Source organism: Gobio gobio (assembly GCF_949357685.1).
Source record: "Gobio gobio genome assembly, chromosome: 14".
Lineage (NCBI taxonomy): Eukaryota > Metazoa > Chordata > Actinopteri > Cypriniformes > Gobionidae > Gobio > Gobio gobio.
This window is the reverse complement of record NC_137107.1, coordinates 28,512,177-28,538,275: the sequence shown is the minus strand read 5'-3', so window position 1 is coordinate 28,538,275 and position 26,099 is coordinate 28,512,177. Positions and strand designations below refer to the sequence as shown.

General features: G+C 37.0%; 4 protein-coding genes across 4 annotated transcripts in view; 2 read left to right on the top strand and 2 right to left on the bottom strand.

Annotated features, from left to right (window-relative positions):
* Positions 1 to 810: 810 nt before the first annotated feature.
* On the bottom strand, positions 811 to 4,884 carry cysltr2a (cysteinyl leukotriene receptor 2a; the record flags this gene model as incomplete). Its single annotated transcript, XM_079834990.1, has 2 exons — positions 811 to 3,820; positions 4,734 to 4,884. The coding sequence occupies 2 exons, from the start codon at positions 4,882 to 4,884 to the stop codon at positions 2,778 to 2,780; spliced, it is 1,194 nt and encodes a 397-aa protein (XP_079691116.1). The 3' UTR covers positions 811 to 2,777.
* The window catches only part of rb1 (retinoblastoma 1), a 34,053-nt gene continuing 12,497 nt past the window's right edge, over positions 4,544 to 26,099 (bottom strand). Inside the window, exons 12-27 of the mRNA XM_079834989.1 lie at positions 25,880 to 25,967; positions 25,662 to 25,778; positions 24,840 to 24,896; positions 24,713 to 24,744; positions 24,513 to 24,589; positions 24,193 to 24,419; positions 13,734 to 13,849; positions 11,662 to 11,774; positions 10,963 to 11,108; positions 10,751 to 10,855; positions 10,496 to 10,609; positions 10,208 to 10,350; positions 8,062 to 8,092; positions 7,834 to 7,976; positions 7,705 to 7,751; positions 4,544 to 6,604 (exon numbers count right to left, since the gene is read on the bottom strand). Coding sequence (XP_079691115.1) covers positions 6,534 to 6,604; positions 7,705 to 7,751; positions 7,834 to 7,976; positions 8,062 to 8,092; positions 10,208 to 10,350; positions 10,496 to 10,609; positions 10,751 to 10,855; positions 10,963 to 11,108; positions 11,662 to 11,774; positions 13,734 to 13,849; positions 24,193 to 24,419; positions 24,513 to 24,589; positions 24,713 to 24,744; positions 24,840 to 24,896; positions 25,662 to 25,778; positions 25,880 to 25,967 — 1,627 coding nt within the window. The 3' untranslated portion in view covers positions 4,544 to 6,533. The remainder of the gene's footprint in view (positions 6,605 to 7,704; positions 7,752 to 7,833; positions 7,977 to 8,061; positions 8,093 to 10,207; positions 10,351 to 10,495; positions 10,610 to 10,750; positions 10,856 to 10,962; positions 11,109 to 11,661; positions 11,775 to 13,733; positions 13,850 to 24,192; positions 24,420 to 24,512; positions 24,590 to 24,712; positions 24,745 to 24,839; positions 24,897 to 25,661; positions 25,779 to 25,879; positions 25,968 to 26,099) is intronic.
* On the top strand, positions 17,273 to 19,929 carry lpar6b (lysophosphatidic acid receptor 6b). The gene has a single exon (XM_079834991.1). The coding sequence runs from the start codon at positions 17,889 to 17,891 to the stop codon at positions 18,921 to 18,923; it is 1,035 nt and encodes a 344-aa protein (XP_079691117.1). The 5' UTR covers positions 17,273 to 17,888; the 3' UTR covers positions 18,924 to 19,929.
* LOC307137374 (lysophosphatidic acid receptor 6) lies at positions 21,407 to 24,076 on the top strand (the record flags this gene model as incomplete). Its single annotated transcript, XM_079834992.1, has 1 exon — positions 21,407 to 24,076. Exon 1 carries the CDS (start codon positions 23,120 to 23,122, stop codon positions 24,074 to 24,076), a length of 957 nt encoding a protein of 318 aa, XP_079691118.1. The 5' UTR covers positions 21,407 to 23,119.

Sequence of the window (26,099 nt, the reverse complement as noted above, 5' to 3'; positions counted from 1 at the left end):
ATCGTCATCACTATGCAAGTCGTTATTTAGGGTTTTTTTGCGCACAAAAACTTCTCGCCGATTCATAAAGTAATTTTAGAACCACTGTAGTGAGATGGACTTTGTAACGACGTCTTTAGTACCTTTTAAGGGTCTTGAGAGTGAACCGTGCATTGTGCCAATGGAGGCCATTCAGAGCCATCAGATTTCAACTAAAATATCTTCATTTGTGTTCCGAAGATGAACGGAGGTCTTACGGGTGTCAAACGACATGAGGGTAAGTAATTAATGACAGAATTTTCATTTTTGGGTGAACTAACCCTTTAATCTACCACCTTGCCTACCCCAGAATTCATTGGCCTTCGAATGTGCCCTTTGAATGATGCAGCCTCTGAATTGGGATACAGCAATATACTCCCAATAAAAAAAAAGTTATTAAGTTATTAAAGGTAATTTTGGAAGGAGTACGTCCACCTAATCTTCCAATTATTACCAAGGTATAAAACCAGCAGCTTACCTCTTCCTGTTGTTAGTTCTTGCAGCATCCCTACTCCTCCCCATCTCTTTTTTTGTAAAATTTTTAAGTTATAGGGGGGCAATCGGAGCTCAGGTATAATATTCTCTCAGAGCCCGAGCCCCTCTATAGCAAACAGCAAGCCAAATCTGTTTACCACTTTCACTAAGATTATATGGGCACACAAACTCGTGAAAAAGTCACAATTCTGACGTTGTAACTCGCAATTGAGAGTTAATATCACGCAATTCTGAGAAAAAAAAAAAAAGGTCAGAATTGTGAGGAGTCACAATTACCTTTTTTTATTTTTTATTCTTATGGAAACAAGCTTCCATAATAGTGATCTGCACCTGATTGAATTAAATATGGAGTTGATTAAGAAAACAAAATTATACATTTTAAAATAAGATGAAGGAAGATACCCGGTTCAATACAAGTTAAGTTCAATCGACAGCTTTGGTGGCATGTTGATTATCACAAAAAAAAGAAGAAAAAGATTTAGGTTATGGTAGGGGCATACAGGGAATGTTCAAGTCCTCCTGGGAAACTCGTACAAATAGGGAAGCCGTAAGATGCGTTCAAATTACAATGGACAGAGCAAGATGGTATTGCACATATTCTACAAAAAAAATTTATTATCACGATTTAGCAATTCTACTTCTACAAAATGATGAATGAAGAATTAGCATTGTGTGTTTTTGCTTTTTCATGCTTTTATTCAAATGAATTTAGGAAGGTGCAGTAAATCGTAATTGTACAATACTATACTATTTTTGTACATACAACTTGACTGCATCCAGAATCCCCACTCTTTGTAGTGATGTTCAGGTGCGTTCAACACGTAAACACAATCGTTCCTACGTGACTTGAATGTACCATTACAATAGAAGTACATGTGGTCAATTTTGGAGGATTTAAAGGGATAGTTCACCCAAAAACAAAATTATGTTTATCTGCTTACCCCCAGGGCATCCAAGATGTAGGTGTTTTGTTTCTTCAGTAGAACACGAATGAAGATTTTTAACTCCAACCGTTGCAGTGTGATAGTCATATAATGCATGTCAATGGGGATATTTTAGAGTATGAGAGCAATGAGAGTAAAAACACAGACATACGAATCCATATTAAACCATGCGGCTCGTGGCGACACATTGATGTCTTAAGACACGAAACGATCAGTATACATGTCATTTTTTACCTCTTATCAGACGAATGTCATCTAGTATTCCCAGCACCATAACTTCTGGCAAATAAGGTCAAAATACTGGCGCGATCAAAGATATAAATACGTAGATGCCTCATTCGACCTATCCGCACCATGATCCGCACAGGCACTAATGAGGATTCTATGTATCTATGATCGTGCCGGTATTTTGCATGTATTTTGACCTTATTCGCTGGAAGTGAAGGCGCGGGGACGGCTGATGCAGAGCCATAGAAAAAAATTAAATACATTTTAAATATGGATATTTTTCTTACACAAATGCATTGATTTGCTTCAGAAGGCCTTTATTAAAACCCCAGAGCCGCGTGGGGCACGTTATTTGACGGACAGATGCATTTTTTTATGGACTTCAAAAACAGAGCAACTATTACTGCTATTATAATGCTTGGATTAGCCAGAACATTTTTAATATAACTCAGATTTTATTTGTCTGAAAGAAGAATGTCATATACACCTCGGATGACTTCAGGGCGAGTAAATCATGGGCTAATTTTCATTTTTGGGTGAACTATCCCTTTAAAGCTTCTAATTTTATAAAAGCACATTTATTCTTCTGTTAAAACCTATTTGAGCTGTAAAAGTTGTTCTCGTAATTTTATGGTCATTTTAGGGTTTATGGCGTCGCTTTTGTCATGGCGATGAAGTTGTAAAATTCAAATGATCTTTAGTAAGTTAATGTTAATAAGTATCTTTTACACAGTAAAATCATGTTAACATGCATATTGTTTACATCCTGAGACTCTACTATTGAAAGTGAGTAACATATTTTAACATTTATTAATGTTAAATTAGCTTAATTCACTCCCATTGCCTCCTCATAACCCAGAATTGTGCTTTAAAAAAAAGAAAAAATAGACAAGTCAAAATTAATTTATGTGGTAATCAAAATGATGTTGATTAAGCTGAACTTGTAATGAACCCAGAACACTGTCAGTGTAAATGCCCCTATAGACAAGTCAGTCAAAACAGTCCTTTTGTGTTGTACATCTATTTATGAAGTACCCAGAAGAATGAGGTACTTCTAGTCTGTTCTTTGTTATCTGTTCAGCCTTGTTTCATTTACTTCTGCAAAACCTGTAACTCTTCCTGCTGTGGGTTTCTCGCTGCAGCACAAGCGCTAGTTCTTCTTCCTCCTGCCCATCTAGCGAAGAAAGATCGGGAATTTTCCCCAACGAAGAAGAAAAGGATAGGGTCCAGACAGCTGTTAGCCGTGCACAAACAATGCGATACAACGGCAGCCTTACGGACTACCAAAATAAAGTCACATGAGCCTCGGAAACCTTTCATCTTGGCATGCTTCTCAGCTGATAAGAAGATCGTCCGCACTACATGATAAGGTAAAAAGCACACCAGAAAGATCCCAAGGCTGATGATGACCAGCGCACATGCCTTCTTCCTGCAAGGTCTGGTCCTACCTAGTGCAGGGCTAGGCCTCAGAAGATTCTTTGCGACAAAGACGGAGCAGAAAATGATGACCACCAAGGGCACCACAAAGCCCACCGGAAACGTGACGTTGTTGATGAGGAGCAATCGGTCCACGCTGTCTACCGCCAATTCCAAGCATCGAGAACTGCCCTCATCTTGATGTTTTTTCTTAGTGAACAACAGCGGACTGCAGGCCAAACCCATCAAGACCCAGATGAGGCCACACACGATACCAGTGATGTAGTGGGTCTGTATGCGTACGTACAGGTACGGCCGCGCCAGTGCCAGGTAACGCAAGACGTTCAGGGCAACTAGGAAATACACAGAGCTGTACATGTTGAGATAAAACACGTATAAGATGAGTTTACAGGCGACGTGACCAAACAGCCATTGAGAGTTCAGCATGTAGTAAGTGATCCTCCAGGGCAAAGAGCACACCAGCATCAGGTCTGACACTAACAGGTTCACCATCAACAGGCTGACTGGAGTCAAACTCTTCTGGGTCCTCCATTGGCTAAAGAAGACGCAGATAGATAAAGAGTGACCGGCGAGTCCCAGGACAAAAATGAGTATATATGCTGGAGGGTACACTAGGCGTTTGAAGCTATCGGTGTTATTGAAGCCTGAGCAGGAGACGTTTTCCCAGAGCTCTGGAAAAGACAGATTCATGTCCTTCCCTGGAGAAAGATGACAAGGTTTGGATGAAAATTTAGTGATTAAAAAAAAAAAAAAAAAAAAAGTCAAGATATTTTGAAGAACATTTTTGGTCTATACAATGAAAGTCAAAAACAATACTGGACCTCATTGACTTTCATTGTATGGAAAAAATAATAAGAAAACCCCCCCGACATTTAAAAAAATATCTTTGTTACTCGAAGACGATAAGCCATTTTTGAGTGAACTATCGTTTTGAGAATCTACAAATTGCTGTTTTTTACCCCCCAACCCATGTTTGGGTCAAATATAGACAAACCCAACAGTTGGGTTTAAATGATAAGATAAAAAGATAATTTAATTAAATAAAACCAATAGTTGGGTATGTCCATATTTGACTCAAACATGGGTTAAAACGACCCAGCTTTTTTTTTAGTGTATGCATTACGTTAGTATCATACTGAACACTCCTAAAAATAAAAGTTATTTATTGGCATCTGGTTCCATGATATCAGTGGAAACTTTCCATTGCATTCCATTCTTTATCGTGGAAAAAGGTTCTTCAGATTAAAATATTCGTCACACAAAGACAAAAGTACTTCTTTCAAGAACTGTTTACTGAACAAGTCCAAAATGGTACTTTTATTGCATTACTACGAAAACCCCCTTTTGGAACCCCCCTTTTTTTTTAAAGAGTGCAAGTGCTTTGTATGCAGCATTTGCAATTCTCATTTTCTTCTATTTTCGAATGCTGTATGGCAAAACAGGCTTTTCTAGTCTCGTACGAACTATCTCCGTTACATATCCAGATAGTAAACAAGCCTTTTGAAAATAAATGACTTCTCAAACTTTTATTTAGTAGTTTTGAACAGTTACAACTGTGATTTAAAGTAAAAGAGACACATGTAACAGCAAAGTTTAAAAGCAAGACTTTACCTTTTCTGCTGTGTGAAGAGGTGAAATCAGGTCTTCCAAAAGCGCTCACAGTTTTGTCACTAGTAGCTGACAATGCTGTGCTGGTTTGGCTAGAGGAGGTGAGGTACAAAACAGTAGGAGGAGGATGTCCCAAGAACGACCTCCCCATCATCACTTTAATCAGTTCAAAGGGACTGATTCATTTCCTTCTCTAAGAAAAACAGCTATCCTATAACAGCACTTGTTACATGCGTAGTTCAGTATGGCAGTTCTTTCAATTGCTTTAGATTCAAAGTGTTTTGAATAATGCGTCCCAATATACAGCATGTATGAAAGGTCCAAAGTCCAAAGCTCATCCTTATCTGTGGCCATTTAGATGCAAAAACTAAAACACTGGTTATTCTGTTTTGAGCATGTCAGGTTTAAACCACAACAGCTTATGCAGATGTGCACTTTTCCCTCCCCCTTTATTCGGTTCCTCTGGTGATGTTATTTAAGCCACACAGCTGTGCTGCACTAAATTTTCTCTTTGATCACAAGCACTTCTTATGATGATAACCTCATAACCTTTTAAAAGAAGCCACTGTTGACAAAGCAGAGCCTTTTTTGAGCATTTATGATGACCCATAAATTATGTGCAGGGGGAATTTAAATGAACAATCAGCATTGAACTTCAGCTTCTGCCTTTACGTACAGACATGTTCCAGTATGTGACGCACCTATAAAATATAAATGATTAGGAAGCAGGGAGTACAAAATGTCTAAAAGTCAGCTAAGAGATGATTTCCCTGAACTTCAAACACAACTAACGCTAGCAAGACATTTCCTGACAAACAGCATTCCAGTAGGGAATAAATCTGCCGACACCTGCCTAAACAGTGTTGATCATTTAAAAAAAGAGTGTGATTAATCATTTTAGCACCACGTGCTATAGCCAGTCTCAGTTTGTGGCAACAACGTGCCACTGTCTTCCTTGAATCAAAAACGGGACACTTCATGTTTCTTAAACAAGTCAGTTGTTAAACTTTTGAGGCATTACATAATTTTTAAAAAAAGAACATTTGAGGTATAACATAATTTTTTTGAATATTAGTAACAAAAGCTCAAAAACAGTCTTAAAATTCAATAGCAAAAACATCAATGCGGCCTAGGAAGAACAAAAAAAGGTCAGACCGCACACATGCACATCAAAGACCACTTACACAACAAATCACATCCTAAAAACCCAGTAATGCTTAAAGCGCAACAAATTTATAATACAGTTTCAAAATTAAATCCATTTACTTTTATCACGCAAAATAGGGAGTCCTCAAAGATATGCTTTGAGAAAGGCCACAAGCGGGGTTCACATCAACAAAAGACGTGATGTCTTTACCTAAAACATGATTATAGGAACCACTGGCGTAAAATTTGATCTTAAACCCTATGTAAGTCACAGTTTCCTGTACAACGAGGAAAAGCAGGCAGCTCTAGAATTAATGGGAAAAAACAAAAAAAAAACAATAAATTATCATCATGACACAAAAACCCGCCAGTTTTGATATGTTTGTAGATCAATTAAGTGGTATGCTTCATGTTATTTCCTTTACCACAATGTCAACTACAAAATAAAGAATAAAACTTCCTTCATGGATGCTTAAAACAAACTAAAATGAAATAACACCGGAAAGCACCTGTGCCATTTCAGGAAATGCAGTACACCACTTAATTACTAAAACAGGTCAAAGAGTCTAAAATGTAGTAACGTAAAACACCCAGGGATGTCAGCCTTTCCTGTTGATGGCGGAGTGGTTTTCCTCAGGCAGTGCAGAGTGGACTTATTTAGGGTTCTAGATGCTCTTTAACAGACTCCTCCTTCAGTTTCTGTTCCTGCATACGAGTACGCGTCGAGCCTGAAGATACGAGAACAAACGTTAAAGCAAAAATAGCATTTCACGTCAAATACGTTTTATTCATTGAATATTCAGCTAGAAAATATGGGATGCTTGTAATTCTCAATTATTAAGAGAAACACTATCATTTAAAAGGTAAAAGGTAACTCTTTTCTATTTGAATTTATTTTAAAATGCAATTCCTGTCAAAGCAAAACTGAATGATCAGAAACAATATTTCAGAAATCATTCTAATATGCTGATTTGCTGCTCATTGAATACTTCTTATATCAATGTTGAAAACAGTTTTCAAATATTTATTTGGAAACCGTGATTGTTTGTGTATCAAATGTCTTTACTGTCAATTAAGCTTTTATTGCACTGATGCCAGAATTATAAGTCATTTACGAGCAAACTTTTATTTTGGTTTGCACCCATCAAGTTAGAAATAAGAGAAAATAAATAAGCTTTTATTCATTTCTGAAGCATTTAGTGAATTTGATTACTCAAAACTATTTTAAAGCACAGTACCGTCCAAAATGTTAAGTAAGATTTATTTTATTAAGCAAATTGATCAAAAGGGACAGTAAATAACAAAAGATTTTGAATGCTGTTCTTTTGAACTTGCTATTCATTATAGAATCTTGAATAAAAATGTATCTCAGCTTCTCCAAAAAAATTCAGCTGCATAAGGAAATGTTTCTTGAAGGATCATGTGACATTGAAGACTGGATAAATGGCTGCTAATAATTCAGCTTTGCCATCACAGGAATAAATTACATTTTAAAATATATTAAATTAAAAACAGTTTTGAATTGAATGAATGAATGAATTTTGATCGAATAAACACAGCCCAAAAAAAAAGTCTTACTGACCCCAAACTTTTGAATGTTCGTGTATAACCATTTATTCATTGATTTTCCTATTGTGATCCTTTTGTTTACTCAGAATTGTCAAACCGCCTACACTGATTTGAACTATATAGTAAAAACCACCATTTGACAAAAATCTGCCATGTCTAGACAGGAAGAAGTGAGATGGCAGAGTATCTTTGCGGTTCTGGGAAATCCAGCTTACAGTTCAGACAACAGACAACAGTCATGTACGAGGGTTGTACTTACTCATCTCAGCCAGCTTCTGGATCAGCGTTGATTCGCCACTTGATTTGCTAAAAAGGAAAAAAAATTCAATGATTTCACTGGATTCAAACTTGGAGAGATAAATGAAAAACAATAGAACCTAAATCCCACCTTCCATCAGCTTCATCTTGTCCATCCATGTCAAAGCGCAATCTTTTCAGGGGTTTGGGGGCGGAGCCTCCATCAAGACTCCTCTTGAGGGACCAATCAGTGCTGCTCACCATCTGATTAATCTTCTGAAATTTGTCTGCAGACTGTTGAGATGAAGAGAGAGATTTTTAAATCAAGTCCAACACATTTAATAGTTTGAAATTTGAATAAGTTCTTTCCATCACTAACCCCAAAGGATTCGCCGATAGATATAAGAATTCTGTCCAGGACACCACAAAGAAAAGATACAATTAGTACAAATCAACACACATAAATCCACATAATCCAAAACACTTTGAAGTTAAAGCTTTTCGGCAAAATATCAAATAAAAAAAATGGATAACCTAGTCAACATCACTAATCATCCCACCTCACAGCAAAAGAGAAAGTTATCTAGTAGGGCTGTGAATCTTTGGGTAGGAAGTGAATCGATTCGATTCACGATTCATTGGTTTTCTATTCGATTCAAGAACGATTTTTGACAATTCAGAACAATTCGAGACGATTCACATTAAAATTCGATGCGATTCCATTAATTAGATTCAATTATGCATTTTTTTTTATATGCATTCATAGGATTATTAAAATGCTTCCCCTAATGTGTCTTAGTCAGGGTGTGAATTACACAGCGGCTTTCAGAGGTCAGAGAGTGGGCAAAAAAAACGGTAACACTTTACAATAAGGTTCATTAGTTAACATTCGTTAATTACATTAATTAACATGAACTAATAATGAACTGCACTTATAAAGCATTAATTTACCTTTGTTAATGTTAATTTCAACATTTACTAATGCATTATTAAAATCTTGTTAACATTAGTTAATGCACTGTAAACTAACATGAACAAACCATGAACAGCTGGATTTTTTATTAACTAACATAAACAAATATAAACTAATGCTGAACAGAGGTGTTGTTCATGGTTAGTTCATGTTAACTAATGCTGAACAGAGGTGTTGCAAAATAAAACATAATACCAGGTTGGTTGGTTAGGTCATGTTAACTAATGCATTAACTAATACATCCTTACTGTAAAGTGTTACCAAAAAAAAAAAAACTTTAGTCCATTGTTCATGTTAGTTCATATTACTTTATTGTTTTATTATTATTACACACTTTACTTCCCATATAAAATGGCATTTGTAGAAATTTACATAAGCCAGAATTTAAAAAGGCTTTAAAAGTATTGTTAGTTAATGCTAACTATTGTGTAGGATAATGTTAATGGCTACACAACCTTATTAAAATGTTCCTGGCATTAAATACACAATGCTGCATGGAGATAAACTTATATCATGCACTTTTCCAACTAATCCTAAACTAACTTTTCTTCACAGAATAGAAAGAAAAACCCTCTTTATTCTCTTTATACGAGTCATTTTCCTTATGATGATTCTGAAAGAAAATGCACCTGTGTCTACTGTTGCTATTATCGAAAGCTACTTTAATGCACATCTGATTGATATACGTATAAACCGCACGCTCTTATTTCAGTGTTGGTAATGTTGTAGTTACTTTAGCAGTTTCCTTCGTATATTCAGTTATACGACATTAAGTACAATTTCATGTATCATTCATCAGAACTGCGTATGCATTTTAGACACTTACACAAACGTGTTTGCTCCGTCCATGCAATAAATGTTCATCCATGAATAAGCTGGGTTTTACTTCAACTGCTCAGGTAGGCCTACTGTATTTCTGTAAAACTTTCATATTTTATTTTATATAAAATAATGGTGATATTCCCACGCAATGAAAGCATTTTATTTCAACAGTAGTGACCGCGGTGACTTGGCAGTTTACAATGGCTTGCGGTTTGACTCAGGACAATTCCTTTCTCGATAGAGAGCGGTCATCTGCCCATGTGGTCGCAGTGGCCATCCTGAGAAGAGCTCAAACATGAGCTGCTCAAACATGTGTCAGTGAGCGACGCATGGAGCGCGAGAGCAATCCAGTGAAGGTGGTAAAGCGCGTCTGTGAAGGCGAGCTGTGAGGGCACGGATGACACAGCACAACGTCTCTATTAATTCACGCATTTAGTAGATATAATCTAATGTTAATTTTAAAGCACTGAATCGCTATTGAATCATTCATTCGATTCTTAGCATTTTAAATCGATTATCAGCCGAAATAAACGATTCACGATTCAAAATGCACGTTTCAAGATCGATGCATATGCATCGTCAGGATTTGTAATCGATGCATCGAGAAAACGAGTGAATCGTTACACCCCTATTATCTAGTCTACACACAATTCAAGGTTTAAAATGTGAAAATATATGCCCAAAATTAGTAGACAATCACCCGAATGTAATGACAGACGTGAACACTGACCTGCTCCGTGGGGTCATGACCACAGGGGACATACGGCTGCTTTTCAAGGGGGAGACGTAGACATTATTGCTGCCGGGCACGCGCAGAGGAGAGTTTTTATAGGGGCTGCAGGGGATGTGAGGAATGGGGGACAGAGGTGGCGGCTGGGAGACAAACACAAACACCCTCAAGTCAACCACAAGCTGTTATAGGAACCCTTTTGTTCAATTGAACATGATTTCAGGCCACTAGGGGGCAGTATAACACAAGAAAGTATTCAATGAAAGTGTAAAAGGAAGCATGTCTCACCCGAGGAGAGGAATACTGAAGAATGTTAGTCTTGAGCTTCTGCATAAAGACCAGATTGTAGAAGACAATGATGGAGTCGTACTGACCCTCTCTGATCAGCACACGCTTGAATGTCTGACACATCCGGACAAATTAAAGCGAGAGATATGGGTTGTTTAGTGTTTATTAAATGTCACTTTAAATTCATTCTTAATATACTTGAACGATCATCTGAAACAAATCATTTGAAAACGAACAAGACAGATTTACTCTCACCTCCTGATTAGTATTGGGCAGCTCTTTATAAGCGGTCACAATAGTTTTGAAGCGCAAGTCCACATTCTTCACCTTGCATATGGCATACATAGCCGACATAATCAACTGCAATGAACAGAGGAAGAAGCAGGTCAAGTTTCTAGAACATACCGCAAAGCTAAAAGAAAGCAAATGCAGCATTTTATAATGTTTAGGATAAAAAGAAGTAGTACCTGGTCTAAGTGTCTGTCTCGCATTAATTCGTACTCGTTCTGGAGGGTGTGCTGAAGCAGGGTCCATATTATAGGCTCCAGTTCTGGGTGTGAGGTCAGTAGGTGCGAGAACAGCGTTTTCAGTCGCAGGTAGGCCATCCTGTACACTGCAAAAAACATTGCAGGATGAAAAACATTGCATATCTTAAAAAGTTAGAAAAGTAGTATGTTACGTGTTAATGACACTCTCAAAGAATGTATATAATGATTTAAGGAGAGCAAATGCAACATACTTGCATGTTTTATGGGACTCATCCATCAAATGGCCATTAAAATTACACTTAAAATCTGAAGAACTGCGTTTGTATATTAACTAACAAAACGGCTTTAACCACTTTTTTTAGAACTCACGGCATGTGAAAGTAAATTGTGGGAATCCAAACACACCTAACAGCTCTTCAAAGTAGCCTGTCAAACGCTACTAATGTAATATGAAAGATACTAATGTAATATGAAAGATAATAAGCAAAAGAAATGTAATAAGATCATGAAGAATGTGGTCAGCGATGTACTAGTGAGATTACATTGCGCCGAACTGTCCATTCGGTGCAGTTTGCTGCTGCTCGGTCCATTGAGCCACGCCGATGACATGTCACCAGAACTATGTCATCCGACTTAAGGTGTGTTTGGCTTCCCATAGTAAATTATGCTTTAACCTACACTTTTTGTAGAAAAGGCTCAGAGAGTTCGAACGGGGTGCTTTGGTGCCTGGTGTGGGGGGCTCAGCCTCAGTTGACAGGGGTTGACGGCTCGGCCGCACAGGAGAGAGATACCTGCGGAAGGTGACATGGTTAAACACATTATATTCACATTTTGCCAATGAAAAGAAGATAAAAATGAGAGCGTAAGATGTAAGTGGTTAAAAAGTTTGGGGACAGAAAGAAGTCTCTTATGCTCACCAAGGTTGCATTTTTTTAAACAGAATTGCAAGTCTGTAATATCAAGAGTCTTTATGCCACTGTTACTTCAAGAATCACTGTGAACAGGTCATTCAGTCAGTTTTGAGTTAAATCGGTCATTAAGGTGAACAAATCATTTAGCCTTAGAATCAGAGCAACAGATTCACTGAAAAGTACTGGCTCAAAAGAAACTTTCATTCACAAACCACACTAACTGATTCAATGATCCAATCACAGTGGTTTTTGGGAGTTAACACAGTGAGGGAGAAGGCTAACAGTGATTATTTTAAATATTGGTCTGCTAATTTGTTTGGAACTACTGATTTCAAAGGGGATTATTGCTTTTAAGAAAACAAAAGTGTACATGTACTACATGCTTATGTATATGTATTTTTTTTATCAATGCATGCAAATAAATGCAACATGAACTGAAATATCAACTTTTTCCCACCATCACACACAAAACTAGAGCATATGGCTACATATGCAAGTGGTTGACCTTGTGTTAGCAACCTCAAAAGTCTAAAAGGAGAGTTTTTGGTTCCCTGTTCTGCTTGTTCATCAAAAGGAAGCACGCCACTTCATTCTCACGGAAAGGTTCCCTGAAACTAGCATTAATCTCATGGTGCAGCAATACACTGAACTATGACGAATCTGATTTTATACAATGGCTATTTCAACAACTAGCTCTGCCGGTGTAACGGTGGCACGCCCTGACGCGCTTTCTCCTGAATGGTCAACTTTCTTGCATTTGTCATTAGTAATTAAAAGTTGTACAAGTTCATCCCAAAACTGTCACAACGAAAAAACTAAATCATGTTTCTCAACTGGTGGGTCTCAACCCAAAAGTGGGTTGTGGAGTGTGGAGTGTGTAGAAATTAGATGCGCACGAAAGCTGTTGACTCTTCTGTCAGACGCAGTTTAAATAAAGAGTGCCTGAGAAAAAAAACTTGTCATGATTCAGTATCTGTGGTCAGATGAGATTTTCGTAACGAAGAAGTCTCTCACCTCAGAAAAACAACCATATCTTATAATGTGCACGAGGCGCACACTCTCCAATTGTGCATGCAAATGCGGAGGCAGGCACTGTATTTCACAATATATAAAAAGCAAATTAAATCATGAGCATACAACACCGTAGTTACATTTAGTAAGTCCTAAGATGATTTGCATGCAGGTATAATGTTCATTCTCTTCATCAGGATCAGTGTCCATATATTTTATTACACGTTCATGTTAGTATTGTGTATTTACCATGGTGACTGCTTCTGTAGTTTCCAATATACCTCTTTATTTTCACATATGTTTTACGTGTTCATGCTCACTCATTTTTAGCTACAGGTAGACCAATTAAAAGAATCCTTTTTGAAATGCCAATTATTGAGTAATTCACGGGAATTTCAATCCCCTTCGGAAATGAAGATTTTAGCCATTTGCTAATCAGTGCAGAGGTTGATGTTTTTGTGTATCAAAGGTTGGTGGTAAGATCCTAATAAAAAAAAAATCTGCTAAAGATGTTGATTCAGATGAGGTTTCACACATTCAGTGACCGAAAAATCTGACTTTGTCTGCTTTCCCATCATTGGTTATGCAATAAATTCCTATGTTAGGAAGGGTTACATTTCCTCTTTAATGCAAATAAATTTCAGACATTGCAGCTGCATGTGCAGCATCCTTTGAGTAGTGGTAGAGTGACTCCAAAAGAGTTGATTCCTAAATTTAAACTAGCCCTAGTAACTAGCCCTTTTTAAAACTTAGGACACTATATATTTTCAAAAAGTATGTTATGACTGGCTCAGAATTATATAGACCTAGTTTTAAGACATGACTCACAGGTCAGCAGCGGTGTGGTTGTGATGGAGGGGTTGGTTCAATGTTGCAGGGGGCTCTGCTTGTTCACCAGGTCCTTCCTCACGAGACTGTTTGAGGAGGTCAAAGAGAGGAGAGTCCTGCAAAGAACAAGACATTGAGTTGCATCACTAAGTAAGGGATAGGGAACTGATTAGAGGATACAATGAGTCTTATAGTGAATGGGTATACTTAGAATTGTTTGTCATGTCAGTTGAACTATTAGATTAATAAATCCATTCATTTAATTCTTCTCAAGTACTTAAATTTACACCCACAACCTCGTTGTGTGTGCGCATGTAAATCAAGTCAAGTGAACAGTTGATGCCAGGGTATCTGCAGGTTTCACCAAGTCAAATTTAAGACTTTTTAAGACCTTTTCAAGACCATAATGAATTAAATTTAAGACCTTTATCACGCAATTAAAATAAAAAAAAAACGTACAAAAGGAAATGCAGAATCACAAAATTACTTGCAAAATTAATTTATTCAAAGTATTAGTAATCTTGCACTTCCTCATAGCTCAATCCCACCAGGATTAATATACAAACACACTACCGGTCAAAAGTCTGAGAACGGTAAGATTTTTTTATGTTTTTACATTCTGCTCACCAATGCTGCATTTATGTTGTGACTGTTTTCTATGTGAATATATAGTAAAGTGTCATTTATTCCTGTGATCAAAGCTGAATTTATCATCATTACTCCAGTCTTCAGTGTCACATGATCCTTCACTACATCACTAATCATTCTCATATGAGGATCTGATGATCAACAACTGATTATTATCAGTGTTGAACACAGTTGTGTAAAACAGTTTTTTTGGATTCTTTGATGGATAAAAAAAAAAAGTAAAAAAAAAAAAAGATTTCTGAAGGATTATGTGACTCTAAAGTCTGGAGCAATGATGCTGAAAATTCAGCTTTGAATCACAGAAATAAATTCTATTTTATATTGAAATATAAAATAGTTATTTTAAATTGTAAAAAAAAAAAAAAAGAAAAAGCACAATAATACTGTTTTTGCTGTATTTTGGATCAAATAAATGCAGCCTCGGTGAGCAGAAGAGACTTCTTTAAAAAACATTTTAAAAAATCGAACCGTTCTCAAACTTTTGACCGGTAGTGTGTGTGTATGTATATAAATTTTTTTGTGAGATCAAAATTACTGATTTTGTGGTGGTCATTTTCAGAAATGTGCAGGTTTCTTTTTTTTTTTTTTCATAATTAGGATGCCACATTTACCATATCATTATATTAGATGCACAATAGTCACACATGGCAATAAAACAAACAAAATGCATGAATCTTGTTTGACAATAGGACAAATAAATACAACTTAAATATACAGATACAAACAGTGCTTTAAGTTTAGGTAGGCTACTGTTTGTTTTTCCCCGTTGTTGTTTGATTAATACTAACGACACAGGCAGGAGGGGGTATAAGCTAGGCTATATTGGATTGCTTTCACTTTAAGACCTACAGTAATGAGCCCATAGATATGGATATGGGTATCTATGAATTAGCCTAGATTCGGAACACTCGCGCGAGCGCTGACAGGCGGCAAACGCGTGCAGAATCCGCGGCCAGTCTGACATCAGTCCGTGTGTCAGTAGCGAATGAGTTCGGGGTTTACATCGCTTTTTAAACTCTTTGTTTAGTGCTATCGGGCATATCAAACTTTTATTTGGTCATTATACGAGATGGCAGGTGAGAAAGATTCGCCTTTGCTTTGCTTCCACGATCGCGGAACTACAAGAACTGGAGAATTGAAGCTGAAGAATAAAATCCGTTTGATGTGTCTGTGGTACAATCCGAAAGAGACTAGCGCCAATAACACGAAAGCTGATTGGCTGCAATATAATATGCATGTTGCTCTCTCACTAGTGAAAAAACGAACTCTCTCACACACACACACACACACACACACACACACACACACACACACACACACACACACACACACACACACACACACACACACACACACACACACACACACACACACACACACACACACACACACACACACACACACACACACACACACACACACACACACACACACACACACACACACACACACACACACACACACACACACACACACACACACACACACACACACACACACACACACACACACACACACACACACACACACACACACACACACACACACACACACACACACACACACACACACACACACACACACACACACACACACACACACACACACACACACACACACACACACACACACACACACACACACACACACACACACACACACACACACACACACACACACACACACACACACACACACACACACACACACACACAAAAACATTGCGGGAGCATTTCAATGAGCAATGGAGTAGAGTTACATGGATGTAGGAAAATTAAGACCCGTTTAAAATTATTTAAGACTTAGAACTCCATACTTCAGCGAATTTAAGACTTTTAAGGCCTTAAAATTTTGATTTTGAATTTAAAGACATTTAAGACTTTTTAAGATCCCGCGGGTACCCTGGATGCATGGTGTCCATCACAGGTAGACGTGTAACTGTAATTGAATAAAGTAAATAAATTATCATATTTTAAAATAATGCGTACTAAGCTATACAAGAAACTTTTTTAGATTAAATATATTTTTAAAAAAAATCAGTGGAGATTTAATTCATGCATCAAAGAGTTAATAAAATAAAATTAAGAGGAAAAATGTTTACTCTTCGAAAACACCAGGAAATGTATATAATTGCAAGCTTCCTAATTCAATAATTTTATTCAAATAGCTTCCAGGTTCGACGAACAGTAAATGAACTCTCAAAGCTCCCTTGATTTACAAGCACAGAGTTCTCATATTGTGTTGTACAGTATGTGTGAGGTCACGTTGAGTTAAATATGTAAACTTTGGACTGACAATCCCTCTTTGTATGTACCTAGGAATCAATGAGCAATGTGCTGTTATAGAAGACACACACACACACACACATATTATAGTCAGTAAGAAACCAGAAAAAAAAAAAAAAAAAAAAACACGTACACTTTTAAGCACAGCTCTGAACATTCAATCTCCCCTCCCTCATACATTTGTCTGGACATGAGATAATATAAGTAATGTGCATTTCAGGGTATATTTCTTTGAGAGACTGTTTTCAATATTAAGGTTTTTTTATTAATCCAGTATAGAATAACAAGTAATTGAGACATCTTAAAACATTGAGAGTTTGTAATAGTTAAAAAATGTGATTTAACAAAGGGAATAATTGAGATCTTATCTTTGATATTACAGAAATGCTGCAAGACTGCAAGATGCTTAAACATAATTCTGATAGTGGTGTTCAAACCAATAGCGTGTGAACTGCGTATAGGAAACTCATTCTGAAAGTGTGCTACGTGCATGAGGGAAGAACGAGGGAGTTATAAATTGACATTTACAGAGAGGATGTGCTTTAACTGCAGCCCCACCCTCTCATTTGCTTTCCAGTCCTCCACATTGATGCACATCTCATTGTGTAAAACTAGAGACTGAATAGCAGGTAGGGTACTAAACAGCTCAACATTGCTACAACAAAGTGACAAACTATGACTAAAATCTTGAAGAGACAAAGAAGATCATCACGCCATAAGTCACAGTGAAGGGAAGCCAAGAGGAGGAACAAGAAACTGAAATTAAACTGGGCTGATGAATGGAAAAATCTTGTCGCACTTCTTTGTGAAGAAAATCAACAGGGTATGGATCAACTATTCATCAAATGGTAAAGATTGAAGTCCTATAGTTGCGAGCACCTTGGAATTGTGGATATGAAGAGCAAACAACCAGAAACCCACTTCCTGTGTTAAGGCAGCTATTCATTGAAGCACATACACAGAGCATCCACCATACCTTGTCGAGAAGAGAAAGAAGGTAAACTAATGTGGCTTACTCAGGCAAATGCTTACTTGTGAACTTTCTTTGCACATTGACAGTCGGATTACGCAACATCTGAATGGTAAGCAGCTTCTTATGGCAGCCCTGTGAAATGTATACACACTGGATTTGTATACTTTTACATGGATATCCATGGAATTTCATTTTGTGGTTCTCTGACCTTTGAAAGCAACACAGGACACTGACTCCTTTTAAGCGTTAATGATGACCGAGAACAAGAGTTGCGACAGCAAAGATGATTTTAAATATGTGTTATACAGCTCGGTTTTCAGTATTGTCTTTATTCTCGGGCTCCTCTTCAACATGATGGCCATGTATATTTTTCTATGCAGACTGAAAATGCGCAATGAGACCACAACATACATGATGAACCTCGTGGCCTCGGATACCCTCTTTGTCTTCAGCTTGCCTTTCAGGACGTTCTACTTCATTAACCGCGAGTGGCCTTTCGGTAATGCTCTCTGCCAAATCTCAGTGGCCGTGTTCTACACCAATATGTATGGCAGCATCCTCTTCCTCACGTGCATCAGCGTGGATCGCTTCCTGGCAATCGTTTATCCCTTCGCATCTAGAACATTGAGGACCAAGCGCAATGCTAGAATAGCCTGCTGTGCGATCTGGGTGGTTCTGCTGTCAGGAGGCCTAACTGCAGGGTTTGTGATGGACACCACATCAGTTACGAACAACAAAACGTACTGTTTTGAAAACTACTCAAATTCGCAGTGGAAGTCCACGGTATCAAAAGTTGTGGTGTTTATGGAGACAGTGGGCTTCTTGATTCCACTGATGATCAACTTTACCTGCTCGATGACAGTCCTGCAGACCTTACGAAACCCAGAGAGCATCAACCGTGGAGGGCAGCTGAACAAGGCCAAGATCTTGCGTATGATTGTAGTGCACTTGTTCATTTTCTGTTTTTGCTTCATCCCATACAATGTCAATCTTGTCTTCTACACCCTAGTCCGAAGTGCGGTTATTACGAACTGCACTGTAGAGTCAGTGGTCCGGACGATTTATCCAATCGCATTCTGCATCGCTGTGACCAACTGTTGTTTTGACCCGGTGATCTATTACTTCACCTCAGAGACGATTCAGAACTCTATTAAACGAAAGTCTTATGTTGTCCGCAAAAACACATTAAACAACACAATTGACACTGCTGATAACAGAAGCAATTCGAGGAATAAAATCATCTCGCTAAAAGCTAAATTCATCATTGAAGAGTCTACAATTTGACCAAAGTTCAGGCAGACAATACCAATTTTATACCAAATTCTAATGACATACCGGTATTCAGCTAATGTTAGCAATTGGTTGGCACAGGGTATATTTGACTGATGACTAACTGAAGACTAACTGAAGACCGCAGACCGCAAAAACAAAGTCTGAGTCTATTTTTGGTGCTACAAGTCTACCATTTGCTTTAATGGATTATTGATCTTGAAATTGTAAAAAAAGTGTATTTGACTATGACCTGAAAGTCACCCACCCCAGTATTTCTGGACTAAGTGCTTAAATTCAAGACAGACAGATTAAATAGACCTCAAATTGTCTTGCTTCACATTATAAGAGTCTAAACAGAGTACTTTACACTGAAACCGGTAACACTTTACAATAAGGTTCATTAGTTAACATGAACTAATAATGAACTGCATTTATTTATCTTTGTTAATGTTAATTTCCACATTTACTAATGCATTATTAAAATCTTGTTAACATTATTTAATGCACTGTGAACTAACATGAACAAACCATGAATAGCTGTATTTTTATTAACTAATGTTAATGATTAACTAATGCTGAACAGAGGTGTTGTTCAATGGTTAGTTCATGTTAACTAATGCATTAACTAATACAACCTTATTGTAAAGTGTTACCCTGAAACCCATTGCACATTAGTTAATGGATTAGGTATCATTAGTTAATGATGAATAACAATTTTTTACAACATTTAATAATCCAGGTTAATGTTAGTTTATAAAGACAAATACTATATTTTTCATTGTTAATTCATGTTTGTTCAAAACACATTGTGAATGTATACAAAATGAATATATAAAAATAACATTAACCTAGATTTAAAAATGCTGTAAAATTGTATTTAAGGCTGCTGTATTGTTCATTGTCATTTCATGTTAGCTCATGTTAACTAATTGAACCTTGTAAAGTGTTACAATCTAAGCAAACTCATCTGTTTTGTTTTACATTTAAATATATAAATGACTATTAAATGGTTCATTAAACCTCTAGTTTATGTTTAGTAATTTTCACCAAAACTTGTAACAAATGACACTGGGGGTAAAATAAACTTTTCCGAGGCAATGTTTTCTGACAAAAGTCACAATTAAGGTATACAAATTCCATTACATCTGCTCAGTCTGAGGACAAACAGAAAGAGGAAAAGGGAGTGACCCATAGAGCATAATGACAAAGTATGTAGGGTTTGTCATTGTAAGAAATTAAGCAGATGACGAACAGGTCTGCAGGGAGTGCCACATTATATGCGGTTAGGGATTCACCCAGCAGTAGCTCAAGCAGTGTTTTTATATGACGATTTCTGATTTTTATACTCTTATTTTATTTCTAAATATCCTTTTTTAAATACCGTTTTTTTTAAATATACCATGTAGGAACTGAATAACTCAAATCAAAAAGGAACGCTGCATTTCAGAAGCACTGAACAGAACTGAACAAGCCCTGCTGAATTTCACTCATTTCTTGTGCAACAACATGCCTAGGGGCCACGCTCTCAAATCGTACCTCTAAAGGGCATTTTAAACAGTATGTGATAGGCAACAGGCTTTGCATGTGATCTCGGTGTCTCTTGTGTGCAAACGTAATTTTCCACACACGCACGCACACAAATATAATTAATATAATATAATTAATATAATATAATTAATATAATATAATATAATATAATATAATATAATATAATATAATATAATATAATATAATATAATATAATATAATATAATATAATATAATATAGATAGATAGATCAGGAGAAAGCTTAAAATGTCAAAATATATTTGCTATTTTGCGACAGCAAATTAAAGTTACTTATTATGAAGGCTATATTCAAAATAAACTGGTTATATTATTTTTCTTTCAAACTACAGAAATATTTTTAATGCCTGTTGGAATTCAATTGAATGATTTTTAATGTCATTTAAGGCCTTAATTTACGCCTTATATATATATATATATATATATATATATATATATATATATATATATATATATATGATGGAGTAACAGTAACAGAAACAGCGGAATCATGATTGTCAGAGTTCAAGAAAAGATAAAACCTTTTAAATTTGAGGTGTTTGACACTAGCAAAAAAAGATTTTGTGTGCACGAGCTTGGCAAGTGGGGCCACTTCCAGTACAGCTCTAAAAAGGCATGACCTAAGTCTTTAGACATAATGAGGCCAACTAACATTTCCTGTGTAGTGCTAAACATGTAAATGGACCACAATATATTCTGTCTGGGGAAAGTCAAGCTAGACAGTGTCTTGCACAGCACATTACTGGACAGAAACAGACAAGTTAAAGCTAATTACTGAAGCAGTCAAGAATGCAGTTTAAAAAAATAGATGGAAAGACGTGTTCCATCGTTGCTAAGATTACTCAGGAGTCGTACTGAACTTTTTTGCCATAAATGTAGTTCTTTAAAAAATGTTTACTACTTTTTTTTTTTTTTTTTTTTTTACAAACTAAAAAATTGTAACAAGCTGGAAATTATTACACAGCTATAATGCCACTCCATAAAAAATAATTTTGCAGTAAAATTATGGTACATGATCTAAAATATTACTGATTGGTTAAGTATTTTTCAAAGCATTCTTTCTAGTGCTTTCTCTGATGCTCACAAATATTTTTTCTGACAAAATCAATATAAGCCAGTTAGATAACAATCTTGATGACAAATCAGCAGAATTTGCAACAGCAATGTACAGGGTCACAGCAAACCAAAATGCATTTACAAGAGCAATGTCAAATTTGTGAATTTACAAACTGAATGTAAAAACCAATGGCAAATGAAACTGCATGAATTCAATTCAAGTAATAGAAGTGAATTATGCTTACTGAATGCTGAGCAGTCACTAAAGTCTACTTATCTTCTGTATGACCACAATTAACTTTTAAATGTAAAAAACAAAAAAACAAAACCTCTTTAAAAAAAAATTTGCCAGTATGATTCACAAAAGGTTCAGGCTGTATATGCGTTTTTCCCCAATATTTCAAGTAGATTACATCTGTATTCAGAGCTGAACTACTATATTAATAATAAATCCACATACCCCCATCCACATCTGAAGAGATATATGGTACATGCACACACACACACACACACGTTTATTGATTTAGTGTGACATATATAAAGTCTTAATATCTGTTTAAGACACCTTCATTCAAGCCTGACAGCGAACAGAGCCTGTTCAACTAGCCAAGAGAGATCACAAAGAAGATTCAGATAAAAATGGATGAGATAAAAGCAAAATGGTAAGTTTATTCCATGTATTTTATCTGTGCTATCTACAATTTAGATGCCATCTACAATTATCCCATCAAGAATGGATTATGTTATCAGTTTCTGATAGTCTCTCCTTTACGCACTGAATCTAATAATAATAATAATAATAATTTAAAAAAACTTTTTCCAACCTAAAACTACTACAGTTTGTGTATTTCTGTAAATACATAGCATATAAAAAGCTGTATATTGAGCCACATAACTACATTTAAAAAAGAGGCTTAAATTATATTACTACTTGGGTTTTGAACATTAAAAATGTGTTGATAAATTAAACATTTGTAATATGGAGTTTTTTATACTTCCTTTTTAATAGTGTTAAAACAAACATTTCTGAAAATATTCTTTAGTATAGCAGACAAGATTAAGTTTATTCAATTAATTTAACATACATAAGACAATTTTAATGTGCACATTTACAGTGTGTGCAAATAATAGGCAGCTTAACATTAATGAAACTTCTACAGTCCTTTACTGAAAGCAGCGGTTGCTGTCTAAATTAAATCCTCCTCTGTCATAATTCACTCACTTTACCTTTCCGTTTCATAAACCCAGGCCATATAGACACAGCCGCCCGAGCTGATTATGACCAGGTGGTTTGCTTTATATGAAGAGGAAGTTGTAACTTTGCAAATTTCCTTCTACAGTTTCAGGTAGCTGTATGAAGAGGAGTCACTTGGACTTTAAAGGGTGTAACCAAATTGAAGAAGAAAACAAAAGCCTAAGATGCGAGATTACCAAGCCATGATGCCTTAAACCTCTTTTTTCAAAGTAGTGGTATAACAGCAAAGGTATTGTCCCTCTCGCCAAAAGAAGGCTCCTCATTTGGTTCTGGACTGCAAAAGGCAGGTTTTGATTGATACAATCGAGGGCGGCCCAAGCCAAAAGTGATCATGGATCTCCATAACACAACATCCACGAATATTCAAGCCAACTGCACGGTGGACATCAGCTACCGTTTCACCTACTACAAGATCTCCTACAGCATGATCTTCATATTCGGTGTAGTCAGCAATGCCACAGCGCTGCTGTGTTTCTGCCGCATTCCTCGAACATTCACCAGCACGGCCGTCTACATGGCCAACCTGGCTGCTGCGGATATCTTCTTTGTTATTTCCCTCCCCCTGCGCATCTATTATTACCACAACAAAGCCACCACCTCCAACGGCACCAGCGACTGGTCTCCAGGAGATGCTTTCTGTCAGATTACCTTCACGTTGAAGTACATCAGTCTATATGGAGGAATCTTCTTCCTGGTTTGTATAGGAGTAGACCGCTACTTTGCAGTGGTTAACCCTCAACTTCAGCACCTGAGGAAGGTCCGTACTGCCCGCATGCTCAGCGTGGGGATCTGGTGCCTGGTCCTAGCCCTCAGCCTCGCTCTACCCTTCCTGCACTCGGCGGCATCCCAACGGCACAAGTCGTGCCTTATGGACCCTTCTTCCAAACGCCACCGTACTTTTATTTTAGCTGCTCTCAGCCTGGTGCAAATTGCCCACCTGTTGCCCGCACTACTCCTGCTGTTCAGCTACTGCAGCATACTCCGCGTGCTCTGTAGGCTGCCCCACCGCAGGAAGGTCCGGCACCGACGCACACTCACTCTCATCTACTGGGTCCTGGTGGTCTTTTTCCTTTGCTTCACCCCTTACCACCTCAATCTACTGGGTTACACTCTCACACAGGTGGGCCTTGTGCACAGCTGTGGACTTGCTCAAGTCACTAAAGCTCTCCATCCCATAGTGCTCTCGCTGGCCAGCACAAATTGCTGCTTAAACCCTCTCATTTACTACTTTTCCAGCAGCCTGGTGCACAAAGAGACAACCGGCAGTAGAGGAAGTGCTAGTCAATGAGGTGTTTGCTCAGGGACATAACCAGTAGGTAAAACAAGCTGATGCTTGCTAAATAGATGCTTCAGTAACTGAATGAATGAAACAATCAACCTAAATGGCACCAGACAGTTACTCACCGCTCTCCACGCAAGGCTCTCCATGATAACATGTTCGCACTGCTCTAGGTGCTTCATCATGTCGTGCTTCAGGGTGGGCTCAGCTTTGATGAAGCTCTCTATAACCTTGTAGAAGTCAAAAGCAGGCAGCTGGAAGACATCCAAGATCCAGGGGAAGCACAGATCAGTTTCAATGGAATCGCTGGTCCCTGAGCTGCGGCCCAAACCTCCATTCTTTAAGGAGTTCCCTGGAAAAGGAAACATGTGCAGTTAACATATACAAGCTAGTTCTGTCAGAAAACAAAAACGTTTAGATGCCAAATATGCCAAAAAATACTTACCAACATACGTTGCCATAACAACTTCCAGGGCGCATGCAAGCAATGAGGTATGAAATGCTGCATTGTTGAGAAGTTTACTAAAAAAGGAAGTAACATGATTAATTGTCAGTGTACATTTCACATCAAAATCACAGATTTACGACCGTAACAATCTGATAAATGACAGTTAACAATCTGAGAAGATGCTTATATTGTTTTACCTGAAATTCTGCACTGATAATCTCTTCTCCTCCTAAAAATAACACACATGTGGCTATCAGAAAAAAGTACAACTAACAATTTAAATGAAACCATGTAAAATGTATTTCAAGTTTCTATATGGCTTACCGATTTAAGCATGGACTCCATGACTTTGTAGTAGAGCTGGGCACCAAGATTAAACCGCTGAAAAAACACACACAAAGTTTGCTCCGTTGTTGTCACAAAAAAAAAAAACACTACAGAGCAAAAGTTTGGGGTCTAAGATTTTTTTATGTTTTTGAAAAATTTCTAATGCTCACCAAGGCTGCATTTATTTGATCAAAAAATAGAGGAAAAGCTGTAATATTATAAATTATTATTACAATTTAAAATAACGGTTTCTATTTAAATGTATATTAAAATGTAATGTATTACTGTGATGGTAAAGCGGAATTGTCAGAATCATTACTCCAGTCTTCAGTGTCACATGATCCTTTAGAAATCATTTTAATATGTTGATTTTGTGCTCAAGAAACATTTCTTATTGTCATAAATGTTGAAAAATTGTATTTTGGTGGAAACCATGATTGCTGAACAGAAGTATTAAAAAAAAATTCTTACTGACCCCAAACCTTTGAATAGTAGTGAATTTCTAAAAGTTGCAATAAATAAAGCATTTGTCTAATCAATAAAATGTTATAAATTGTGTAATTTATAGATTCACAAACACTGAAATGTTGTATAATTTTGCCTCTAACCAATATCATGGCAGCGATCGCACTAACGCTGCAATCTGGAATTGTACATGCTTCAAATGAATCAGGTATACGATCAATAAGAAAATAAATAAGGCCTGATATTATCTGATTAAAATCAGACTGATTATCTGCAGCCTTATCAGATTGATGGCAATAGATAATTGTTAATAAATAATTATTATTTAAAACAATAAATAATTGCTGGCAGTACCTTTCTGCCCAGCCCCTCACAGTGCTGGCCCACAGCCTGTGCAAACCTCTGGATGAAGACCTGACCCAGCTCCTCAACCCTCTTTCTGATCTCTTCAGATGGGTCAACAGTGCAGTTCTGACAAACACATTCCAAATAAAGCATATGACATATTACTTTGTGTCTGTGTAATATAAATCCAGCCATTCTGTCCAGGATTTTTGTTTGTAAGGAAATACCTTGTAATAGACTAGGAGATTGCTTGAGGGCTGGTCACTAGCTGAGGTGAGATCAACCCTGAGCTGCTGTATGGAGTTCATTGCAGCCCTGGACAAACACAACCGGGGAACATGACTGGACAAGCTTCCATTATGGTAAAATATTTTCAACTGAACTGCAACAAACTCCGTTACTGGTATGCATTCTTAAAATCTCCCCAGGCAAATATCCATTAGAGTA